Source organism: Annulohypoxylon truncatum, assembly GCF_022578515.1.
Source record: "Annulohypoxylon truncatum strain CBS 140777 unplaced genomic scaffold F4807scaffold_28, whole genome shotgun sequence".
NCBI lineage: Eukaryota > Fungi > Ascomycota > Sordariomycetes > Xylariales > Hypoxylaceae > Annulohypoxylon > Annulohypoxylon truncatum.
Genome location: NW_025953814.1, coordinates 27,309 through 45,619, shown reverse-complemented (window position 1 = coordinate 45,619; position 18,311 = coordinate 27,309). Strand labels below are relative to the sequence as shown.

The following is an 18,311-nucleotide window of genomic DNA, read 5'->3' as shown; positions in this document are numbered from 1 at the left end:
GTGTAATGTCTTGGGTAAATAAATACTTTTATGCAAGTGTGGGTAGGTAAGTACCATAGCGGCAATATGTAGAACCAAACAATCATTCTTAAAGTTTAAAATGCACCGGACCGATAACTAACATTGAATTAAATCTACATCATTTTAATATTAAAAATCATTTTATAACATTAAAAATCATTTTATAACATTAAAAATCATTTTACAATACGGAACCATTGTATGGTAAGGAATCATTTTATGATAGGAAAACCATTTTGTGATAAGGAAAACCATTTTACGATAAGGAATCATTTTACGATAAGAGATCATTTTATGGCGAAAAAATCATTGTATGGCAAGAAGAATCATTTTATACTGAGAACCATTTTGTAGGAAACAGTCATTGTGTATTATAGAGAATCATTTTATACTGTAGAGAATCATTTTATACTAAGAATCATTTTATGTTAGAGGGGCCATTCTATAATGAAAAGGATTATGCAACCCATAATGGTTTCATAAATCGCAGTGGTTCCTTTACTTACAGGTATGACACCGTTCGTGATTAGGTGTTGTTAGTAGTACCTATTGTCTTCCTAGTACTGGCGCCCATGCGATACATGCGATGGGAAGCCGATACATCTATGCGTCTGTTATTAAGTTATACTTTATAATAGCGTCGAGTTTCGCACTTACCAGATCCTTGTTGTCGTACGACATTGCGTTGACATTATGACGAAGTCGATAGATGTATAAAGTTTGCGTAAGGTTCCGAGCACTGCAAAATGTTAGTACATTTGTATGGGTTGTTAGCGATTTTTGGAAACTCACTGCAAATTCCAAAACTAAGGCAGATAGCTTGGAAATTTCGTGGATCGGGCGTATTCGGAATGGTTGGCCTAGAATGTTGCAGCTTTCGATATGTGAAATGTCAGTGAAATGTCAGCAAAATGTTACTGTTCAAGCGCTTTCGAGTAAACGTCAACCACTTACATGTTACAACCATTTGATTGACCAATCCACTAGAATGATTCCAAGTCCGTCGATGGGCACTAGATACGGCCTGGTCGGTTGAATCTGAGGTACGCCAATGATAATTGGGTCGTCGTTTGACTCCTGCAGTATTTCGAGGTCGAGTAATGCGTCTCGTGTGCCGTCTCGTCGCAGAGGAGTGACAACAGCAAAAATATGTCTTTCACCGTAAACATCAAACAGAAATATATGGTCTAGTCGACCAAATTTATGACGGCTGCCATAGTTTATGTAGTCTCCTTGGCTAAACACCAAGCGGTCTTTGGTGGCCCTGCGTTTGATGTGGGATTAGATCATCTGTAATAAGCGAGGTGATAAACAGTGCTTTCATCGCGAGAATAGGAGATAAAAACATGAACATATCAGCATATAGCATGTCAACGGTTACCTGATACCAATAGCCTGGTTATAGGTATACCTACCTCCTATGGTATCATCCAGCATTAGGCAGACCACCACTGGTGATAAACGGGGCATTCGTTTGGAAATTGACGTATGGAGAGACGTAAAGGTAGAGGCATGTGTAATGTGGAAGTATACGGGTCTCATACCAAAGTGTAGATGTGAAATGTAAAGTTGAAGTGGAGGACGAAAATAAGACATGGGAAAGGAGGCACGTACCTATCAGTAAACCCAAGCTTGCGGGCCCATTGAACTTTTGCATTGGGATCCCATGCAGTGGGATGGTGAGCCGGGTAGCCGTAATCGCGGGAATATGCCAGTCGTAGGTTAGCAGTAAATGGTACGGGTAGGTTCGCGGCTCGTGTAGGTAGGGGTTTGTTGTCGTATATCGGATGCGTTATGCGTCTTACCTCTTTCGTGGGGATGCGGTTTATTATACATGTGTCAATATGCGAATCGTCCACAGACGTCGTCACGTCTAATTCAATGTCAACAGATTCGAGTGTATCTTCGAGTTCGGTTCGGTCAGTGTGAGAAAGGGAACTCTTGAAAAGGGTAGGGCATTTCTGATATAGTTCTTGTATTTCATTAGTGAGACCGGGGTCGTCGTCGCGAAACGCATTGCGAAGTACGAAACGAAGTGATAGCCGGGTGTTGATTTTCATCAACAGGACGAACTCAATGTTTGAATAGTTCGTCTCGTATACGTGGATCTTGAAAAAACTGTTTATCGTAAGTTAATATGATCGATACCTCATGAAAGCGCATTATATCGAGTAGAAAGGAGGGTTAGGGTGGGAGGGAATAAGCATAAACGAAAGGGCTTAAGAGCAGTATTGATGTGTTATACCATGTTGCAGCATATAATAGCAAAGGATAATGGTTGACTTGCCGGTGTAAATCTTCCCCTATGAGTGTGTTGCAGTTCACAGTAACGCCGTATTCCTCTGCAAGCGCATCATAATGAACCGCTATATGAATGTTTGGTCTGGAGGTATCATTGACATACTGATTAGACCGTCCCTTATCAGCCTCGCCAGGACGGTTTTCAAATTGATCGACGATATCAGCAACCTTGTTGACTGCAGGTGTGCCTCGGGTCGATGCAAGTGAATTTGCCCGCGAGCCCGCCGACGCCCAAACGCATATACACAATTGAGTGAATAATTCCCTCGCCTTTTTGACTACGTGCGTCATATTATCACGGTCTGATTTCGATGCCTTTGAGCCTACAAGGACTGTGTTGCTCTTTGCGATGGCGACACATGTAGCGATGATAAGATCGACCGGGTCACCAAAGTTGCTGGCCGCTTTGAAAAAGGATTGTTTGATGTGACTGGGCTTCAACCAATCTCGTAAGAAAGCTGGGACCATAATTGACCAGATAGCATGAGCGGACATGTTGTAACTGGCCAGGTGATGTTTCGGGGATTGCAGTCGACGCGAACCTGGCGGTGACGGCCACATACGGAACGCCAGGGTATAATCATGTACCGCAGTAGGCTTTAGTATACCATCTCGGAGTAAGAAATGCATCAAGTTACATAACCCATTGTACTCTGAATGTGCTGGGTCAAATGGTCGCGACAGGACCAGGTCTAATGTAGGCGAGATAAACTCGAGCGACGGAGAAGGGTCGGACATGCCCCATTGTGTACCGTATGTGTCCTTTGTTGCTGCATCAACGTGTTCGTTTGCCATGGTGCGTTGCATCTGTTTTACCTGATGGTGAAATCGACCATGCTTGATGATGTCAAAGTCCAGCACATTATCGGGGCGAGTCGAATTCGACTTTTTGCTCTTGCCAGATGTAATGTAGCAACCACGACAAAACTTATGAGCCCGGGGTCCTTTGAACCCAGAGTTCTCTGATTGCTGAGGCATGTCGCCTATGTAGCACAGGGCGAACGCGCACACCAACGTGTCGACGCCATTGATGTTCATAGTAACACCTCTGTCGAGATCTGCAAGGGTACCAAGTGCTTTAACAACATCGCCAAAGTCGGAGCCATGCGGTCCGATAACCACAGGGAGAATATTACCAGGGCGACTACGGTCTTCCTCGACTAGGCCGGCTGGAGTGATATAGAAACCCATCAGTGATCGGTATGAGTTAGAGAACACACCGAACCCATCAATAAATGCGAGAAACGGCAAGGATATGATAGGTTTAGCATTGGGACGACGCTGATCCCATTCAAACTCGAACATGTCTCTGCCGTAATGCTTAATTTCAAGATCAGCACGGATGGGATGGGTGTGGCAGAGCGGAACGGCTGTCTTCTTAGTGGGGGCAATATCACCCGCAGTCTCTCGTTCAAATCGAATCATGCGACGAGCGTAATAATACTCGTGTTCTGGTTCCTGTTTCGCGAACTGAGGATTCTGGTACTTTGGCAACGGAATATCTTTTTTTGGTAGCCTTTTTCCATCTGTGCGAGTAGGTGGAGGGTTTGGGTTGTCGAGAGTTTCCCCGAACTGGTAGTCGCAGAAGACATCAACTATAGAATATACGCTGGTCTCTGGAATGCATGTAACCGTAGAGAGTAGAATAAGCTCATTCTCATCGTGGGGAGGTGTTAAGACGACGTCTCTTACCCGATGATCGTTATTCTCGTATTTGAGGGCCTCTTGGATTTGTAGAGCTAGAACTTTATCGCTTTTATTTGTGCAGGATTCGGTACGCCTATCCCACCCGAAGCCGTACACTCGTCCAATATGAAGGTCGAGGGACTCTGGAGTATAGTCTTCAATTTCGTGACAAAAGCAGTTTGGTTCGACACAGCGATAATATACCCAGTCGTTCGGGAATATGGCAACATCGGAGTGTTTAAGGTGTGGATATATACCGCCGGAGGTACGGACCGAGCCAGACCAGCAGTGAGACTGGTATAGCTCGGTAGGGTAATCCACAAGTATAGCTGGGCCGAAGTGTATATCCTTGGCGATATCAGAGGAAATGTAGTTCTTGATGAGGGTTGGGGGATCAAAGAATGTGAGCTTCGTAGTGATGGTATGGGTTTCCTCGTCATCCGCACCCTTATCATTATTCCCGGCTTTTGCAGGTTCTGGAGCTTTACCCTGAGCCCGCAGCTTCGACTTTTCCATGGCTTTAGCTCTGCGGGTACGAGTCTCTGTAGGCATCTTCTCTACCTTCAATGGGATGTCAACCTCGCGCATGTTCATAAGGGGTAAGCGTTTACGAAGACGCTCAGTTAGAGTTGAGAGTTGTTTTGGAAGGTTGATGATGTCTCTGATTGGGTTTCCATTGTCATCACGAATGATATGAAGGACTTCCCGGAGCGCTGCCCATTGTTTGCGACTCACTCCGTTGACACTGGCATATATGGCGAGGGCCTTTTCGAACATTGACGTCTCGATGTACTTATTTTGGTGCATCTCCATGAGACGAGATGTGTCGGGTGCCTTGCCCCCACCAGAGCCACTGTTAGGGTTAGTTGAGGGAGTTGTTGTGTGTGGTGTTGACGAGGGTATCGTGTTAGAGCTTTCACTCGTTGTTTCTGAATGGCCGACGGTTATACATGACTCTATCTCTTCTTCTTCGTCCTCATCAAATTGTGCAACAATCGGAGGAAAATCGTCATCGAGAATCTCCTCGTACGTCGCAGCACCAGCAACATCTAAGGGTTTCAAGGCGGAGTGTACAGTGCGGCCCACTGTTTCCTCTGTATCGCCATAACGGACCGCATCTAGGTTGATAATCGCTATTATACAACATCTGAGTTAGCAAAATACCCCGCAAATGAACGTAAATAATGATGACGAATACGAACCTTCGTCCTCTTCTTCACTGCTAGAAACATAACTACCATCCGCGTTCCAATCCTCAATGCTCGGAATTGCGACATCAGCATCAGATTCAGACTGCACATCATCATCGCTCTCTGTGTCGCTCGAGGGGGGGTCTATATTACCACTGCCGCCAGAGGGACCTGGACCACCGCCGCCAGAGGGACCTGAGCCACCGCCGCCATCCATAGGGATATCTCCATCATCGCCACCGGACCCTATAGGGGAATCCGTGTTGTCATTGCCATCATTCAAAGGGGTATGTTTATCATTCACATCTCCAGCTGGGGGTCCTTTATTACCGCTGTCTCGTATATCTTCATCTTCATCTACTTCTTCATAGCCACCGCGCAGTGTTCGGCGTTGGCGGCGACGTCTTGGAAGAGGTCCGTCCGTCGTAATACCTCTCTTCTTTCCCACCATTTTAATAAAATGACACTAGCAAGTGTCGATAATTAAACGAGTTGTGTATTTCGCACAAGGACGCGTAAATAATGGATGAGTTGAGATGCGTGTGTGTTTTGGTAATTAGGTGTTATGGGATGCGTGTTGTGAAATGCATGTTTGAAGATGCAGAAAAAAAAAAGATTGCAGGATTTACTTTGTTGATTTTGTATTGTCTTAGTTTTTATATTTTTTTTTGCCCCATCTGCAAGGCGATGGTGTATTTCATTACCCGGGTGGTTGCCTGGTACAGCTATAGCTCGTCCCGTACCACTGAAGTCCCAGGCGGCTGATACGACTGAGCGCAGGTCCTTTTCATAAAGTAACAGAAAACGTCAAGAGGAACATTACAACCCGACAATCATACAGTTTCTCCTTTCCCTCTGCCATCATTTCGAATACTACCCGTAGTTCGTATAACTCATATCACACATTCCACATTACCCCTCGTAAGTACCTCTACCATCGCATCAACCACGGAACGTAGCAACACATCCACAACATGCCTTCGTCTTCTCAAGGCAACGCTCGTGGATCATCCAAGGGGCGCCCCGGACCCCCGGTTCCCGTTCCAGGACAGGCATCCTCACGCCGCCGCACAGTAACGAAAGATGTAAGTTTATATTCTTATGATGGTGAGGCCTCGCTCTAATCACACATATAGACTCCTACCTCAGACAGACAGGTGGATACAAGCGATCCGTTCCAGGAAGAGACAGATACTGTGACGGATGGGGCTACGCAAGGTTCTGCTACAGGAGATATGAATGAGAACATACAAGGTCCTACTGCGGGAGATGTGGATGTGAATAATGACAATGCTTCATCGGATAGAGTCCAGCCCCCGACACCTGGATCTCACGAACATTCCAGCATCAAAGACAAGTATCCCCGGCTCTTCCTACCTCTCACAAGGGCGAATGCAAAGGTCATCGCAGGCGACAAGAAACATAGTGTGACCTTTCAGTGGAAAGATGGTGCCGGTAGAGGCCGAAAGTATAGCGATCAAGAGATCCTAAACATAAAGGCCAATTGCGATTACGAGTTACGGAAGCACTTCATTGTCTTTGGCTGCGGTATGGGCATAGGTTGGATTATAGAGACATTGTGTCCGGAACTAGACCTGTCTTCCAACCAGTTCCGGAATCTGCGCAAGTACTGCCTCAACTTGTACGGTGGACTCAAACACGATTTCTTGTTTGAGCGACTATATGTAAGTCTCAGAGGTCTAACATGCTCATATACGAGCCTTGGAATATTTATTAACGATTCATAGTCTCATGTGAATAGATTGATGAAGGATTACCCCACGATTATGTTAGTGGATACTAAGGATCCGGCAAAGTTAGCTCAACTGAAGGAATGGCTGAAGGGAAGAGTGGATTCGAACACAATTCGTTTTATCTACGGAAACTCGACGTTTCGAATCATGAACGCTGAGAAGACATTTTACAGCACACCTAACGTGCCGTTGTGGTACTTGACGAACATATTTGTTAGGTTTACCATTGCCCTTATCCCCCTAATCCGCTCCGAGGCGGACAAGAACAGCGGCCGAACTTGGGAGATGATTCCCCACAGACCACGAGGTTGGAAAACTGACTCAAGTGCGAGGGACTCAATAGGAGAGCTGTGGGAGTCTATGTGCGTTGCCCAGAAGTTCCATCGGATCGAACTAGATACATTTACTTGGGTCAACCGATCCCAGCTGGAAGAAAGTAGACGACCCGCGCCCCCTAAAGCAAAGACATTACTGGACATAGCCAACGAAGGCTTTTCCGACGACGAGCCTCCCTTCCCTGGAGAGTCATCTTCAAAGCCAGCAGCGATGCCGCATCAGGAGAAGGCTGATGCTGAGGCATCCCCGACAAACGACACACCCATGACAGATCCGTCGGGCCCAGACAACTATGACGCGTCCATCGATGACGATTTAGTTGGCCTTCATGACAATGTTGACGATGATACGGACGGGCTTGATGGAGGTGATGCAGGATCTCAGCAGGAGAATAATGACGCCGAGGGATTGGAAGACCGTACTGTGGTGTTTGGTGGCAAATCTGGCACCGGCACCGTCGATGAAGACGGCGAGCAAGATGATATGTCAGACGAAGATCCCGAGCCTCCGCAATCTGGTCGACGGACTAGGTCAGAAGGCAATCCTACACCCAACAGTGGTATCAATCCAGCTCCTCAGAACGTGAATACACGTGGAGGCGGCAAGGATACCAGCAAACCGAAAGGAAAGGGAAAGGCGAAGACAGTTATAAAACCCCAAACCCAGACGAAGCGTAAGACTGATACTACTACGCAAAGAAGAAGCAAGAGACGAAGAGGAGGACAGGTTAGTCAAGAGGAGGGTGTACGAGTGAATTATTTTGATGATTTCAGTACTGACTTTGAATATGACAGTGAAAGTGATACTGAGTCTACTGTGGATGAGAGGGATAGTCCCTCTCAGATATACCTCAAAAGGGCACAGTTATACCGTGCGGGATATCACTAACGCACGTATTGATAGGTTTTCTCCGCGACTCACTTACATTCCCAGAGCCAATAATTACACGTTATCCACGGTGTATATCACCTGGATTAATTATACCAACTCCCTTTTATGCTCTTAGATAGTGGCCGTGATGGCATGGCAAGCTCGGTAATGTCCGAGTTAGAAATACAACTGTTGTTACAACACTTTACCATGGAATTGACATGAAACCGCTCATATGTCCATTATAAACCCACGACTACAGGATTTAACCTGTGTAAGTGTGCCAAGCATAGACTCGACGACAATTTCATTCTGTCAGGTGTGCGTGTGTGTTGTGTTTCTGTGTCAAGACAGACCTGGTCAGGGCATGGCGGATAAAACAACACAACCAACTAACTCCAATGGTTTCATGGCCAAGGACTACGATGTAATCGTTATATAGCATGTTATACAAGAGGATAATATGGCATCGCCTTAGTTATATGGAGTGTTACAGAATGAATAAAGACCGTAGCTATTATTAAATCTTGTGGTTCCAATTTAGTAACTTGCTAATCAATGTAAGTTCACCGACAACAACATCACCATAGTTCGATAGGCTCACTCCCATGCCTCTAAGCTCATGGATTTCTAGCAGGTAGAATATCATAAGAATATTAGATCACATGTAGTAGGAAATGGGGTTATGAAAACAGATGGTCCATTAAGCCCTGAAGTAGTTGAATTAACAACCATTAATATCATGGTTCGTTTCGGGAAGCTGGTTACTGACATTAACAATATGATTGAACATATTGACTTATCCTCGTCATTCATACGTGTTATATTAATGTATTACAGAAGCGTTAAACACCAACGATGCTGTTACTTAATACCCCTTTTCATATTAACATGTTATCTAACCCATCAACTGAATCAACCATTGAACGGTCACATTTAAATCGTACATCATAATTCTCAAGTTATATTCCTTATTTTTCTACACGTCTAAGAGCGGTCCATTTGCTTGAGCTGGTGTTATGAAGGCGGAGATGTGCTTTAATAATACCACCACATTACAGACTGGAGAAATATAATCCGTTGTGGTTCGACAAGGTACCTAGTTCCATTACGTAGAAGTTAAAAGCCGCTCGATTATTATCAAGATATAAACGAAGTAACTTGATAATTCTTGTTGGTGATAGTAAGCCATATCTGATAGTTTACAAGCAAGAGGTTGCATTTTCCATAGACCGATATAAACTTGCATTACGCACCTACATTGCACATATGCTATATGAATAAATATATCATTACTTCTATATTGACGTGAAAGCGATCATGATAGTATTTTCATCATGTTACCATTCGCATAAAGTGACAATAGCGGTAATATAACCCGATGGTGGCATTTTAATTGAGGTGAACAACTTTTACTACAGACGTTCGTCCCCCAGCAACAGTGACAATTTTTACTACAGGCAGACACAATTTCATGCCAGTCACAGTCACATTTTTTTATTTCCTCAAAAACAAGTTCTGTCTTGTTCAACCCACCGCACGACAGACAGTTCTTTCTCATAAGGATCTCCAAAATCATGTCTCAACCAGAGGAAACGGAATCACAACATTCTCCGGCTATCCAGCGGCCAATTATTCCTCACGGTACTTGTTACTGTGAGTATTTGAACGAGCCTGACAAGAACTGGCCACAGTTGAATCGTGAGCAGCGTTTTATGGTGCGCACGTTACATCATACTGCCAACTGGACACACAAGAAGATTTCAGACGAGTTGGGATATTTCCTAGAAGATGTCGAGAGAGTTTGTGTAGAGCCCCCGACTCGTCGCCAGGATTATCATGGACTATCTGAGACGATCAAGGCTCAAGTAAAGTCCTTCATGGATCAGGACGACAGTCATCATCGTATACCATGGGAGGACCTACGGTTCTATCTCGAAGATCTCTGGGATTGTAGCGATTCTCTAATTGTAGAGACCTTGACAAGCCTTGGCTATCGGCGTACTACCGCTATTACCCCTTCTCCCATTGACCGTCAAGAACTGAATATACGCGTGGGGTTTGCCAGGTATTGTTTGGAGAAGTTCCCGAAACAGCGCGACTGGTCTGAAAAGGGCGACCCGTACGTGCTTTTTACGGGTCAGGCTTGGGCACACACGAATCCGATACATCCGTCTTGGAAAGTAATCCACCAATGTCAAGATCCTGTTGAGTGGGATCTCCTCCAAGGAGGAGGCCATGGATGGATGATATGGGGCTGCTTTACTGGAAACCGTCCAGGCCCTTGCTTTATCTGGCCAAAAAGACATGAAAGCATCACAGCAGACGACTACATACGGCATATCGTCCCTCTCATCCACAAGTTTCTCAATGATCATCCGGAAGGTATTGTTGCACTGGACAGAAGCGAACAGGAGTTCAACATGAAAACCAGGCTGCGCATGTCTGAGCTAGAGATCGGAGCATTGAGATTTCCGAGCAAGTCTTTTGATCTCAATCCCATGCTGGACATATTTCGATGGATGCAGGAACACCTGTCCAGCAGCTACGACACGCGACGCATGAGTCTAGAAGATGTTAGGGAAGCGCTGTATGAATGTTGGTATGCGACCCCCCCGCAGATCATGCGCAAGGCTACCGCTAGCATGAAACAGAAATTTCAGGATGTCATCAAACACTCGGGAATGCCTCAGGATGATAAGCTGGTATTGTTCTCCTGATGCGACCGACCACAGATCAACACAAGAATGGCTGCAAGGGCTAGCTTGACGAATTCGGTATATGCAGAGGGTGTGGTATAATTGGGAGTATGGCAGATAATGGTTAAGGAAATTCAACGCTTTTCTTAGAAATAGAATCAAGGTTTAGTATAACTGGGTACGGCCTCTATGGTGAAATGAATTACATTGACATTTGCGAAACTTGCTCCTCGCGAGCCTTAGAACTGTTACGTGAAAACAACAAGATGTTCTCATCGCGGAACAGTTATTAGGACACTTATATGCAGAGCTTTGCGAATATTGCGATATGTTTAAATGTCTTGTAAATGGTACATCAGCTTTAATATTTTATTACTAACATGTGGTTGAAGGCCGGGATCATAATGGTTTTGTTGCGATACTTGTGTTGAACCATGGTTGCATTATGTGCATATATGTGGTATAAGAAATAAAAGACGCTAGCGTTTATACACTTATGGGGGGAATCTTGGAAATGAATATTTTTTCGGCGGACTTTTCTAAAAAAAAGATAAAATGATTCATAAGCTTCAAATGATTATTAATATTTAAAATGATTATTGTACGTATATGTACCTTTGCACTGAAATAATGTGGGGTAGTACATGGCGGGGTAATAATAATTTAAAACTTTAAAAATATTTTAGCGCGAAAATCATTCTTGGCTTTCACATTTTGCCGCTATGGTAGTAAAGAGAAAAAAAAAAGGAGGAAGAATATTAGAGACGTTATATCATCGAAGGAACTTTTTTTTCAAATGGCAACAATGCGAATGATGTGATATGTGATAAGTCGTCCATGACTACCTCTCCAGTAAGTACGTATCCTGGTAAAGGTAGATACCTAAGTAGGTAGGTACCGGTACCTATGCAGGTCGCCGATGATATGATAGGTATGATAGGGCTAGGTCCCGGGTTTAAACCCATCCATTTGAAGCTTCCACCCGCTTTTAAGGTGCTTAGCACAGGCTCGCGGTGCTGGCCTGCACGCTAGCCGCGGCGCTAGGCAAACCGTCGGTCCGCCAGTTACTCCCGAGGGCGACGAGCTTGCGGCGGATGCCATCGCTCAGGCGCGAGCTGACGCCATCCTCGAGCGTCTTGACCGCGTACTCGAGCACATCGGCTGGCTTCTCCAAGCTCAGGCCCGCTCCCGCGCCCGCACCTACACCCGCACCTGCACCGACAGACAGGACCGGCACGCCGTCGCCGCTCCACAGGTACGCGATGACGGCCGGGTCCTCGGGCGTGACCTGGTCGACGGCGACGGGCGGGCCCGACTCGTCCCGCTTCTGGAAGTTAGGGTCTAAGCGGGAGACGCTGTCGGTCCAAAGGATAAGCGCGGCGCGGTAGACGGCGGCGCCCCACCAGCTGGGCCTCCTGTCTCTTGGCATCGAGCGCAAGAGCCGGTACACCTGGCCACAATGGAAGATGGCCTCCTCGCGCTGGTAGACGCAGCGCTTGTGGCGCAGCGACAGCTCCCAGTAGGAGCCGTCGAAGTCGTCGCGGCGGGCGAGGCGCTCGATCTCGGGGAAGTTGGTGACGGCGTTGAGGGAGATGAGGTGGTAGAGGACGAGGTTGGTCTTGGTGATGGCGCAGGCCGGGTGCGACTTGTGGTGGGTGATGGTGAGCTCGTACCACTTCTGCAGCAGGCCCTGGATCTCGTTGAGGCGCGACTCGAACGAGTTCTTGATGTGGGTGCCGTTGCCGAGGCGGCGGGCGCTCATGACGTCGGGGAAGCAGGAGAGCATCTGCGTGATGTGGTAGAGGCACGACTGCAGCGGGTGCAGGAGCAGCCGCATCTGGTGCGGCGTCAGGCTGCCCTGCCGCCGCGACAGGTTGTCGTTGAGCAGGTCCTGGAACAGGTCGTAGAGCGACGGCGTGAGGGAGGGGGTCGTGAGCAGCTGCGGGTTCACGTTGGCCGTGCATCCGTAGATGGACTGCACGGCGGCGACCCATTGATCTGCGTTAGCCGACATCCACAGCAGCTCGGGACCCGGCAAGGGGGCGCAGAGCTCGCTGGTGGACAGCATAGGGGCCGTATCGTGGAACAAGCTCAGTTCCTGATCGACCATGACGAAGTTGTACACTAGCCTATTAGAAAGGGGATCAGCGGGCTTGCATAAGACTATTGGTGGGAAATTGCGGTATGGAATGGGAGAGCGTCGGTAACACACCTATTTTGAGATTCCCGGTGCAGCCAAGAACGCCACTGGAGTTCTGCATTGGTCGAGCTGTTGAAAGATGGGATCATAGACGGTTGGGACTCAAACATTCCCGCATGTTTTAGCATCTAGCGTTGTCACTAGTTAGAAACCGCATCTCACCGTCAAAAGAGAGAGATTAGGGCTGTTCAGATGCTCACCGATAGGTACATTCCACGTTGTCCCATAGCGATATCCATGAGCCACTTGTCACCGCTCCAAGCACCCAGTAGCGTGAAGAGTAGGGCACATCGAAGGGCGGTGGGGTCAGCACACATCTCAATGTCTTTTTCGATGATGTCGAATAGCGATATGCGGCAGGTCTCAATCAGGCCGGCTGAGAGAGCCCTTGCTTCAGCCGTAGGGACTGCCGACGCGCCTTGAGCAATCATGAGCAAGACAAGGAGTGCGGCCGCCTGGTTGTTTTGGAGCATCTCGTTGGGGTCCACACAGCCGGTCGAAACTAGCGAGTAAAAAAATGAAAGATTTCGAACGTAGCTACGTAAGAAGTATTCCAGTATCTTCGAAGGCGGGAGGACCAGGAAACTGAGCAGCCTGGGGCTTGCGAATGCCTTGTTCTGCGTATTTACGCCCCCACGGTGGATCTCGAGGGCTTTGTGGAGAAAGGTTTGCGTTATCGCGAGCATCTTGTCGCGAGTACGGGACGTCATAGGTATGACCGAAGCCAAGTCGGCGGCGTCCCAGTCGACCTGTTCCAGATGTTGTTCCAGGGCGTTCCAAGTACCTTCGTGTCTCGACTTCTGCTCCAAGCACTCTAAGTGAACGATTGCTGTTCTCGGACATGCGCCTGAAAATATGGGAGGGTTACATCGAGCCAAGGGCCATGCAGCCTCGGCCGCAATGACAACCTCGAACTCAGGTATCATAGTGTCAGTAGGTGTGTTTAAGCTCATATCAACTGCTTTCGGAACTGGTTCGAAATCCGCCGTAGACATGATGCTGGTGCTTCTCGTATGGATAGATCCCCGTGAAGAGCTCATATGTTCCGAATTAGATGATATGTCACTAAGTTCCGCGAAGGTAGGCATGGGGACGTCGGTTTGAGTAAGAGGCATGTTGCTAGTGTAGATGTTGTCAAGATCCAGCGGATACTCTGACCACACAAGCATATCCTGGTAGTTTGATTCCTGCGGCATGAATTCGTTACTTAACTGGAGAAAGTCGTCAAGGCCCTCTACTCTAGGATGCGGAGATGGGAAATCGTCGTTACTCGTATGAGAATTCGCCGGCGAATTCTTCTTGATCGGGCTTTCGTGTTGCTGTATTCGTGGGTCAATCGTCATAAGGTTGCTGTTTTCGGGTGACATTGATGCCTTTATCGGTGGATCCTGCTTGGGCGTGCCCTGATCTATGTCCATGAATGCGGGATTGACCGTTGTTGCTGATGTGGGCGGCGAGGGTTGAGGTTGAGTTGAAGGCTGAGGTGGTAAGGTGATATGGCTATGGCTGTGACTGTGGTTGTGGTTGCTGTTCATGGCAGCAGTTGCTTGTGCGGCTCGCATAGCAGCTTTTGATGAGCGCCGCGCAAACCGCGCTTGACATTCGAGGTTCTTGTCCGCGCACCTTGCGCATGGTACTCTCTTATCACATCCCGTCTTAGCCTGTGCGCAGTTGAGGCACGCAATCGGCGTCCGCCCCGCTACTGTAGGGACACCGCCGGGAAGAGGCTCCATAGGATCTCTCGCCTCATGGTATGTGGAATGATGTCTCTGAAGTAAGTCCCTGTAATCAAAAGGTAAGTATAAGAGACGACGACTATGTCGAAGAGGGGGCAACAAGCAGACCTTCGAGCAAAGGAGAGTTGACAAGCACTACATCGGTGCGGTTTTACATTTGTATCTATTGTGGTTGGCGTCAGTTTCTGTCCGCTTGCTGAGCTAGTGAGATACTACTCACGGCTCGGTATGTGTCTCTCTAGATGCTCCTTTCGTGTGAAGCTCTTCCCGCAGTACGCACAAAACACCATCTTGATTACTTAGGTCAGATAGAAGAATGAAAGTGATATCCTGCTATGCTCTCGCTCATGCCAAAAGTGTATCGGGTATTCGTAGCAAACTCCAACAAGCATTCAAGAATCTTCCACAGAGGAAACAACTTCGTAGTTGAAGAAAGAGCAAAAACGGGAAAGGTTGTCTATACTAGGTGTGTGAGAAGAAGAATTCAAAGGGCGCCAGGCACGAGATATTGGATGCTGGGCTTAGGAAAGAGGCAGGGGGGTTAGAGAGATCGGGTTGGGTATGTTTAGGAGGACAAGTAAATTCTAACAATGTGCATAATGATATTACATGTACACGGGAAAGCATCGAATGTGCATGAATCAGACCTTCTCCGGGTTTACGGCTTTCTAAATATGAGAAAAGGTCTTCTAAGGTTATTCAACTCGGGAAAGCTAAGCAAGTTCGAAAAGGGTACAAGAGATTACCCATGTGGAAAAGTACAAAGTAAAGTGTAGTGTAGTGTGTGTAGTGTATGTGGACAAGGAAGTAGGATGAGAGCTGCACCGCCTTAGCCAGCACAGTCCCTGCCACTCGGAAACGAGGATTACGGTTGCATGTAACTAGGGAAGTATCTTCTCAGACAAGGGGGGGGCCGTGGGACACACAAATTGCCCGGCCTAGCCTAGACATTTTTCAGCCGCCATCAAATACTCGACCAGGTACGCTGTGGTGGTTTTTGGGGCCCCTGTCCATGGGATGGCGGGGCAATATAACGATGATGTGGGTGAGAAGAAACACAGACATCCTTCAGGAGGCAGCGAGACGAATCTTGAAGGGTTGACTAACACGTAGGCATCAGGCATAGCGAGAGAATAAAGCTGCTTTCCCCGAGCTAATGCGAGTCTCTGAGTTTGCATAGGCTTATTGGAGCATTGTAACCCGATCTCTACCAGGGAGACGGAAACCAACCAAGACCTGGGCCGGAATAGAAATATTGTGAATGATGTCCTGCGGCACTAGCCAAAGCTTCGACCGATTCATACATTACGTGCTTCTACGTGTATACCGACTAGAGCAGCAGAGTGGTAGGAGGATGGATGTATGGTGCTACTCTCGATGAAGAAATATCTTGCCTTGATAGGGGACCTCAGGGGACATCAGGGTTCGACGGCCATTGATTGGTTACGGCGTTTGAGCTCGAATCGTTTTACCTACTAGGTCCTATTCTATATGTCTATTCACAGGAATCAACTCGTGGCGAATCCAGTTGACAGCGGTAGGACGAAGGCACGATGGCGTCAGGGGCCATCCAACGCTGTCATCCAAAGGTTAATCAACCGAAGGCGCGAGTAAGCGTGTGAGAAAAGATAAAGACCCACGAAGCCATGGCTTCTTCCTCTCGCGTGAGATACGATCGTAGTTGGTTGAGGACCGTTCGAGGCTTGGTGAGTCGGGAAAGACTGTGCTGATAGCGATCAGGGTGGGCCTAGTTGGGCCTACGAAGGAGGGTTGGAAGGCTTGGAAGGCTTGGAAGCTGGGAAGTAAGATCAAACTCGTGGTGCAGGGTTTCTTAGTACCGAGACTTGCAGCGAGATCTGCGCGTCTAGGGCCGAAGAAATCGCCCAATGAAACCCTACGGGGTGGTGGTAGCGAACACACAGCTCAGCTTATTATTCTCTATCTTCCTTTTCACTATTTCTTCCCGTCTTCCTCTGTAATCTGACTTTTACGATAAGCATCATCGCGAATCAAAGGATTTGAGCGATAAATTCACCTTCGAAGGAAATCCTCAGCTCAGTCCTACCAAGCACCTAGAAGCGTCGGTTCGCTTCATGACGAAATACCTAACCGGATTCATATAGTAGTATGATCTAGGTCTCACCTCTTAACTCCGGTTTATTAGTCAGTAATATGGACGCGCACTTAATAGGTACCTACATATGTGAACCAGGTAACAGCTAGCTGTGTCCTGTTCCGCGCCTCTATCATGCATCAGCCCTCCAGGTATTGACCATTTAGGGCATTATGGCTGCGGTTCAAGAAATCTTAAAGGCTATCCAGGACTTTTCTTTATTATTCTTCTATTCGCTTACAATCTAGCTTCCCGCCTCCTTGAAATAGACTTAAGTCTGGTCTCAGACATCACGACGTACATACTAGTGACTTTCATATACCGTTGCAGAGGTACGTAATAATGGAGGGCACCAAGACTTTTTGCCTTTTTTACGTTATCAAGCACATGTAAGTAATCCTGTCTGCTCGAATCATAAAGTCGCAACGGTTTCGTTTCTCACTCTGAGTTTGATTACCACCTGAATGTCTGTGTGTAGAAGAAAAGCACGGTCTCGACTCTCGACACCTTTGACTGCGTTGCAAGTACACTGTCTGTGCGACGTCGTGCTGACAAACGTTTCAACCCGTGCACTATTTATACTTCAATACATCTCAATGTCATTCGACGGTCAACTATATCCAACGTCTCGAAGAAAGTAAATGGAATGAGTCAATATAGGTAGGTAATGCGGTTAGGAAAGCGTTTGTTTGCTAACCCAACCCCTGATCGACGTTGATAATTCCCAACAACGGTCTCAATCTAGCAGATGACCCCAGTCAGATATTCATCTCTACCGCGATATGATAGGAGATGCAAGCAGGACCCAATACACCGGGCGAATTGAAGGAGTTTACCTATTTCGGAAAACCCGCTACCTCCAAGTCGCGGTCTAGTCTTAGTCTTAGTAAAGTGACAGCGCAACCGAGTAGTCGGGTCGCCCTGTCGTATCATATATGCCTTAGAACCATGGATACGTCAGGGTAGCATTCCTTAGCATCGGTACTCGTCCGCGACGATCACGAATCCTTCATCGTAAGTCTATTCTTAGGTTAGACATCTTAGCATCATCCAGCTAGAATCATGTTAGGGCTGCTCCCTTCCCTCCCTATTACTGGCTGTCGCTCCTATCAGGAACGTGTAGTCCTCATAGGCATTCTTGATGTAGCACAAGCAAGGAAATTCAAGTAATTCACACTCTTGGCTTCGGGAAATATTCTTTTCAGCTCTCGCATTAGCGCCTCATCGTAGGTTTAAGTCTACCTACTCTAGTACTACGCTGGTCTCTACGGTTAGTTGCCGCTAGTTGCAACAGTACTGACACCTTGTTTTAGACTCTAATTCCTTCCCGCATAACTCTATAGGGGGCCCCTTGACCGTCTAGGGAAGCTGGGCGCTCGTGTCAATACAGCCTCACAGGCTTAGA

General features: G+C 47.2%; 4 protein-coding genes across 4 annotated transcripts; 2 read left to right on the top strand and 2 right to left on the bottom strand.

Annotated features, from left to right (window-relative positions):
- Positions 1-235: 235 nt before the first annotated feature.
- Positions 236-5,978, bottom strand: F4807DRAFT_435103 (uncharacterized protein). Its single transcript, XM_047998856.1, has 8 exons — positions 5,211-5,978; positions 2,309-5,141; positions 1,636-2,139; positions 976-1,285; positions 814-895; positions 679-760; positions 528-624; positions 236-432 (listed from the first exon to the last, which is right to left on the bottom strand). The coding sequence occupies exons 1-4, from the start codon at positions 5,647-5,649 to the stop codon at positions 979-981; spliced, it is 4,083 nt and encodes a 1,360-aa protein (XP_047851793.1). The 5' UTR covers positions 5,650-5,978; the 3' UTR covers positions 236-432; positions 528-624; positions 679-760; positions 814-895; positions 976-978.
- A 103-nt stretch (positions 5,979-6,081) lies between these two features.
- Positions 6,082-8,219, top strand: F4807DRAFT_182416 (uncharacterized protein). The gene is made up of 3 exons (XM_047993591.1): positions 6,082-6,283; positions 6,335-6,883; positions 6,947-8,219. Exons 1-3 carry the CDS (start codon positions 6,173-6,175, stop codon positions 8,174-8,176), a joined length of 1,890 nt encoding a protein of 629 aa, XP_047851792.1. The 5' UTR covers positions 6,082-6,172; the 3' UTR covers positions 8,177-8,219.
- A 1,370-nt stretch (positions 8,220-9,589) lies between these two features.
- F4807DRAFT_182299 (uncharacterized protein) lies at positions 9,590-11,180 on the top strand. The gene has a single exon (XM_047993590.1). The coding sequence runs from the start codon at positions 9,736-9,738 to the stop codon at positions 10,876-10,878; it is 1,143 nt and encodes a 380-aa protein (XP_047851791.1). The 5' UTR covers positions 9,590-9,735; the 3' UTR covers positions 10,879-11,180.
- A 16-nt stretch (positions 11,181-11,196) lies between these two features.
- Positions 11,197-15,691, bottom strand: F4807DRAFT_435096 (uncharacterized protein). Its single transcript, XM_047998855.1, has 5 exons — positions 15,014-15,691; positions 14,902-14,956; positions 13,258-14,839; positions 13,070-13,185; positions 11,197-12,986 (listed from the first exon to the last, which is right to left on the bottom strand). Exons 1-5 carry the CDS (start codon positions 15,081-15,083, stop codon positions 11,855-11,857), a joined length of 2,955 nt encoding a protein of 984 aa, XP_047851790.1. The 5' UTR covers positions 15,084-15,691; the 3' UTR covers positions 11,197-11,854.
- Positions 15,692-18,311: the final 2,620 nt, after the last annotated feature.

Coding starts and splice junctions, on each gene's coding strand:
- F4807DRAFT_435103 (XM_047998856.1), bottom strand. CDS start 5,649: ATGGTGGGAAAGAAGAGAGGTATTACGACGGACGGACCTCTTCCAAGA. Junction 5,142..5,210: donor CAGTGAAGAAGAGGACGAAG/GTTCGTATTCGT, acceptor GTTGTATAATAG/CGATTATCAACCTAGATGCG. Junction 1,286..1,635: donor AAGCTTGGGTTTACTGATAG/GTACGTGCCTCC, acceptor CATCAAACGCAG/GGCCACCAAAGACCGCTTGG.
- F4807DRAFT_182416 (XM_047993591.1), top strand. CDS start 6,173: ATGCCTTCGTCTTCTCAAGGCAACGCTCGTGGATCATCCAAGGGGCGC. Junction 6,284..6,334: donor GCCGCACAGTAACGAAAGAT/GTAAGTTTATAT, acceptor TCACACATATAG/ACTCCTACCTCAGACAGACA. Junction 6,884..6,946: donor TCTTGTTTGAGCGACTATAT/GTAAGTCTCAGA, acceptor AACGATTCATAG/TCTCATGTGAATAGATTGAT.
- F4807DRAFT_182299 (XM_047993590.1), top strand. CDS start 9,736: ATGTCTCAACCAGAGGAAACGGAATCACAACATTCTCCGGCTATCCAG.
- F4807DRAFT_435096 (XM_047998855.1), bottom strand. CDS start 15,083: ATGGTGTTTTGTGCGTACTGCGGGAAGAGCTTCACACGAAAGGAGCAT. Junction 14,957..15,013: donor AGAGAGACACATACCGAGCC/GTGAGTAGTATC, acceptor CAACCACAATAG/ATACAAATGTAAAACCGCAC. Junction 12,987..13,069: donor CACCGGGAATCTCAAAATAG/GTGTGTTACCGA, acceptor CCTTTCTAATAG/GCTAGTGTACAACTTCGTCA.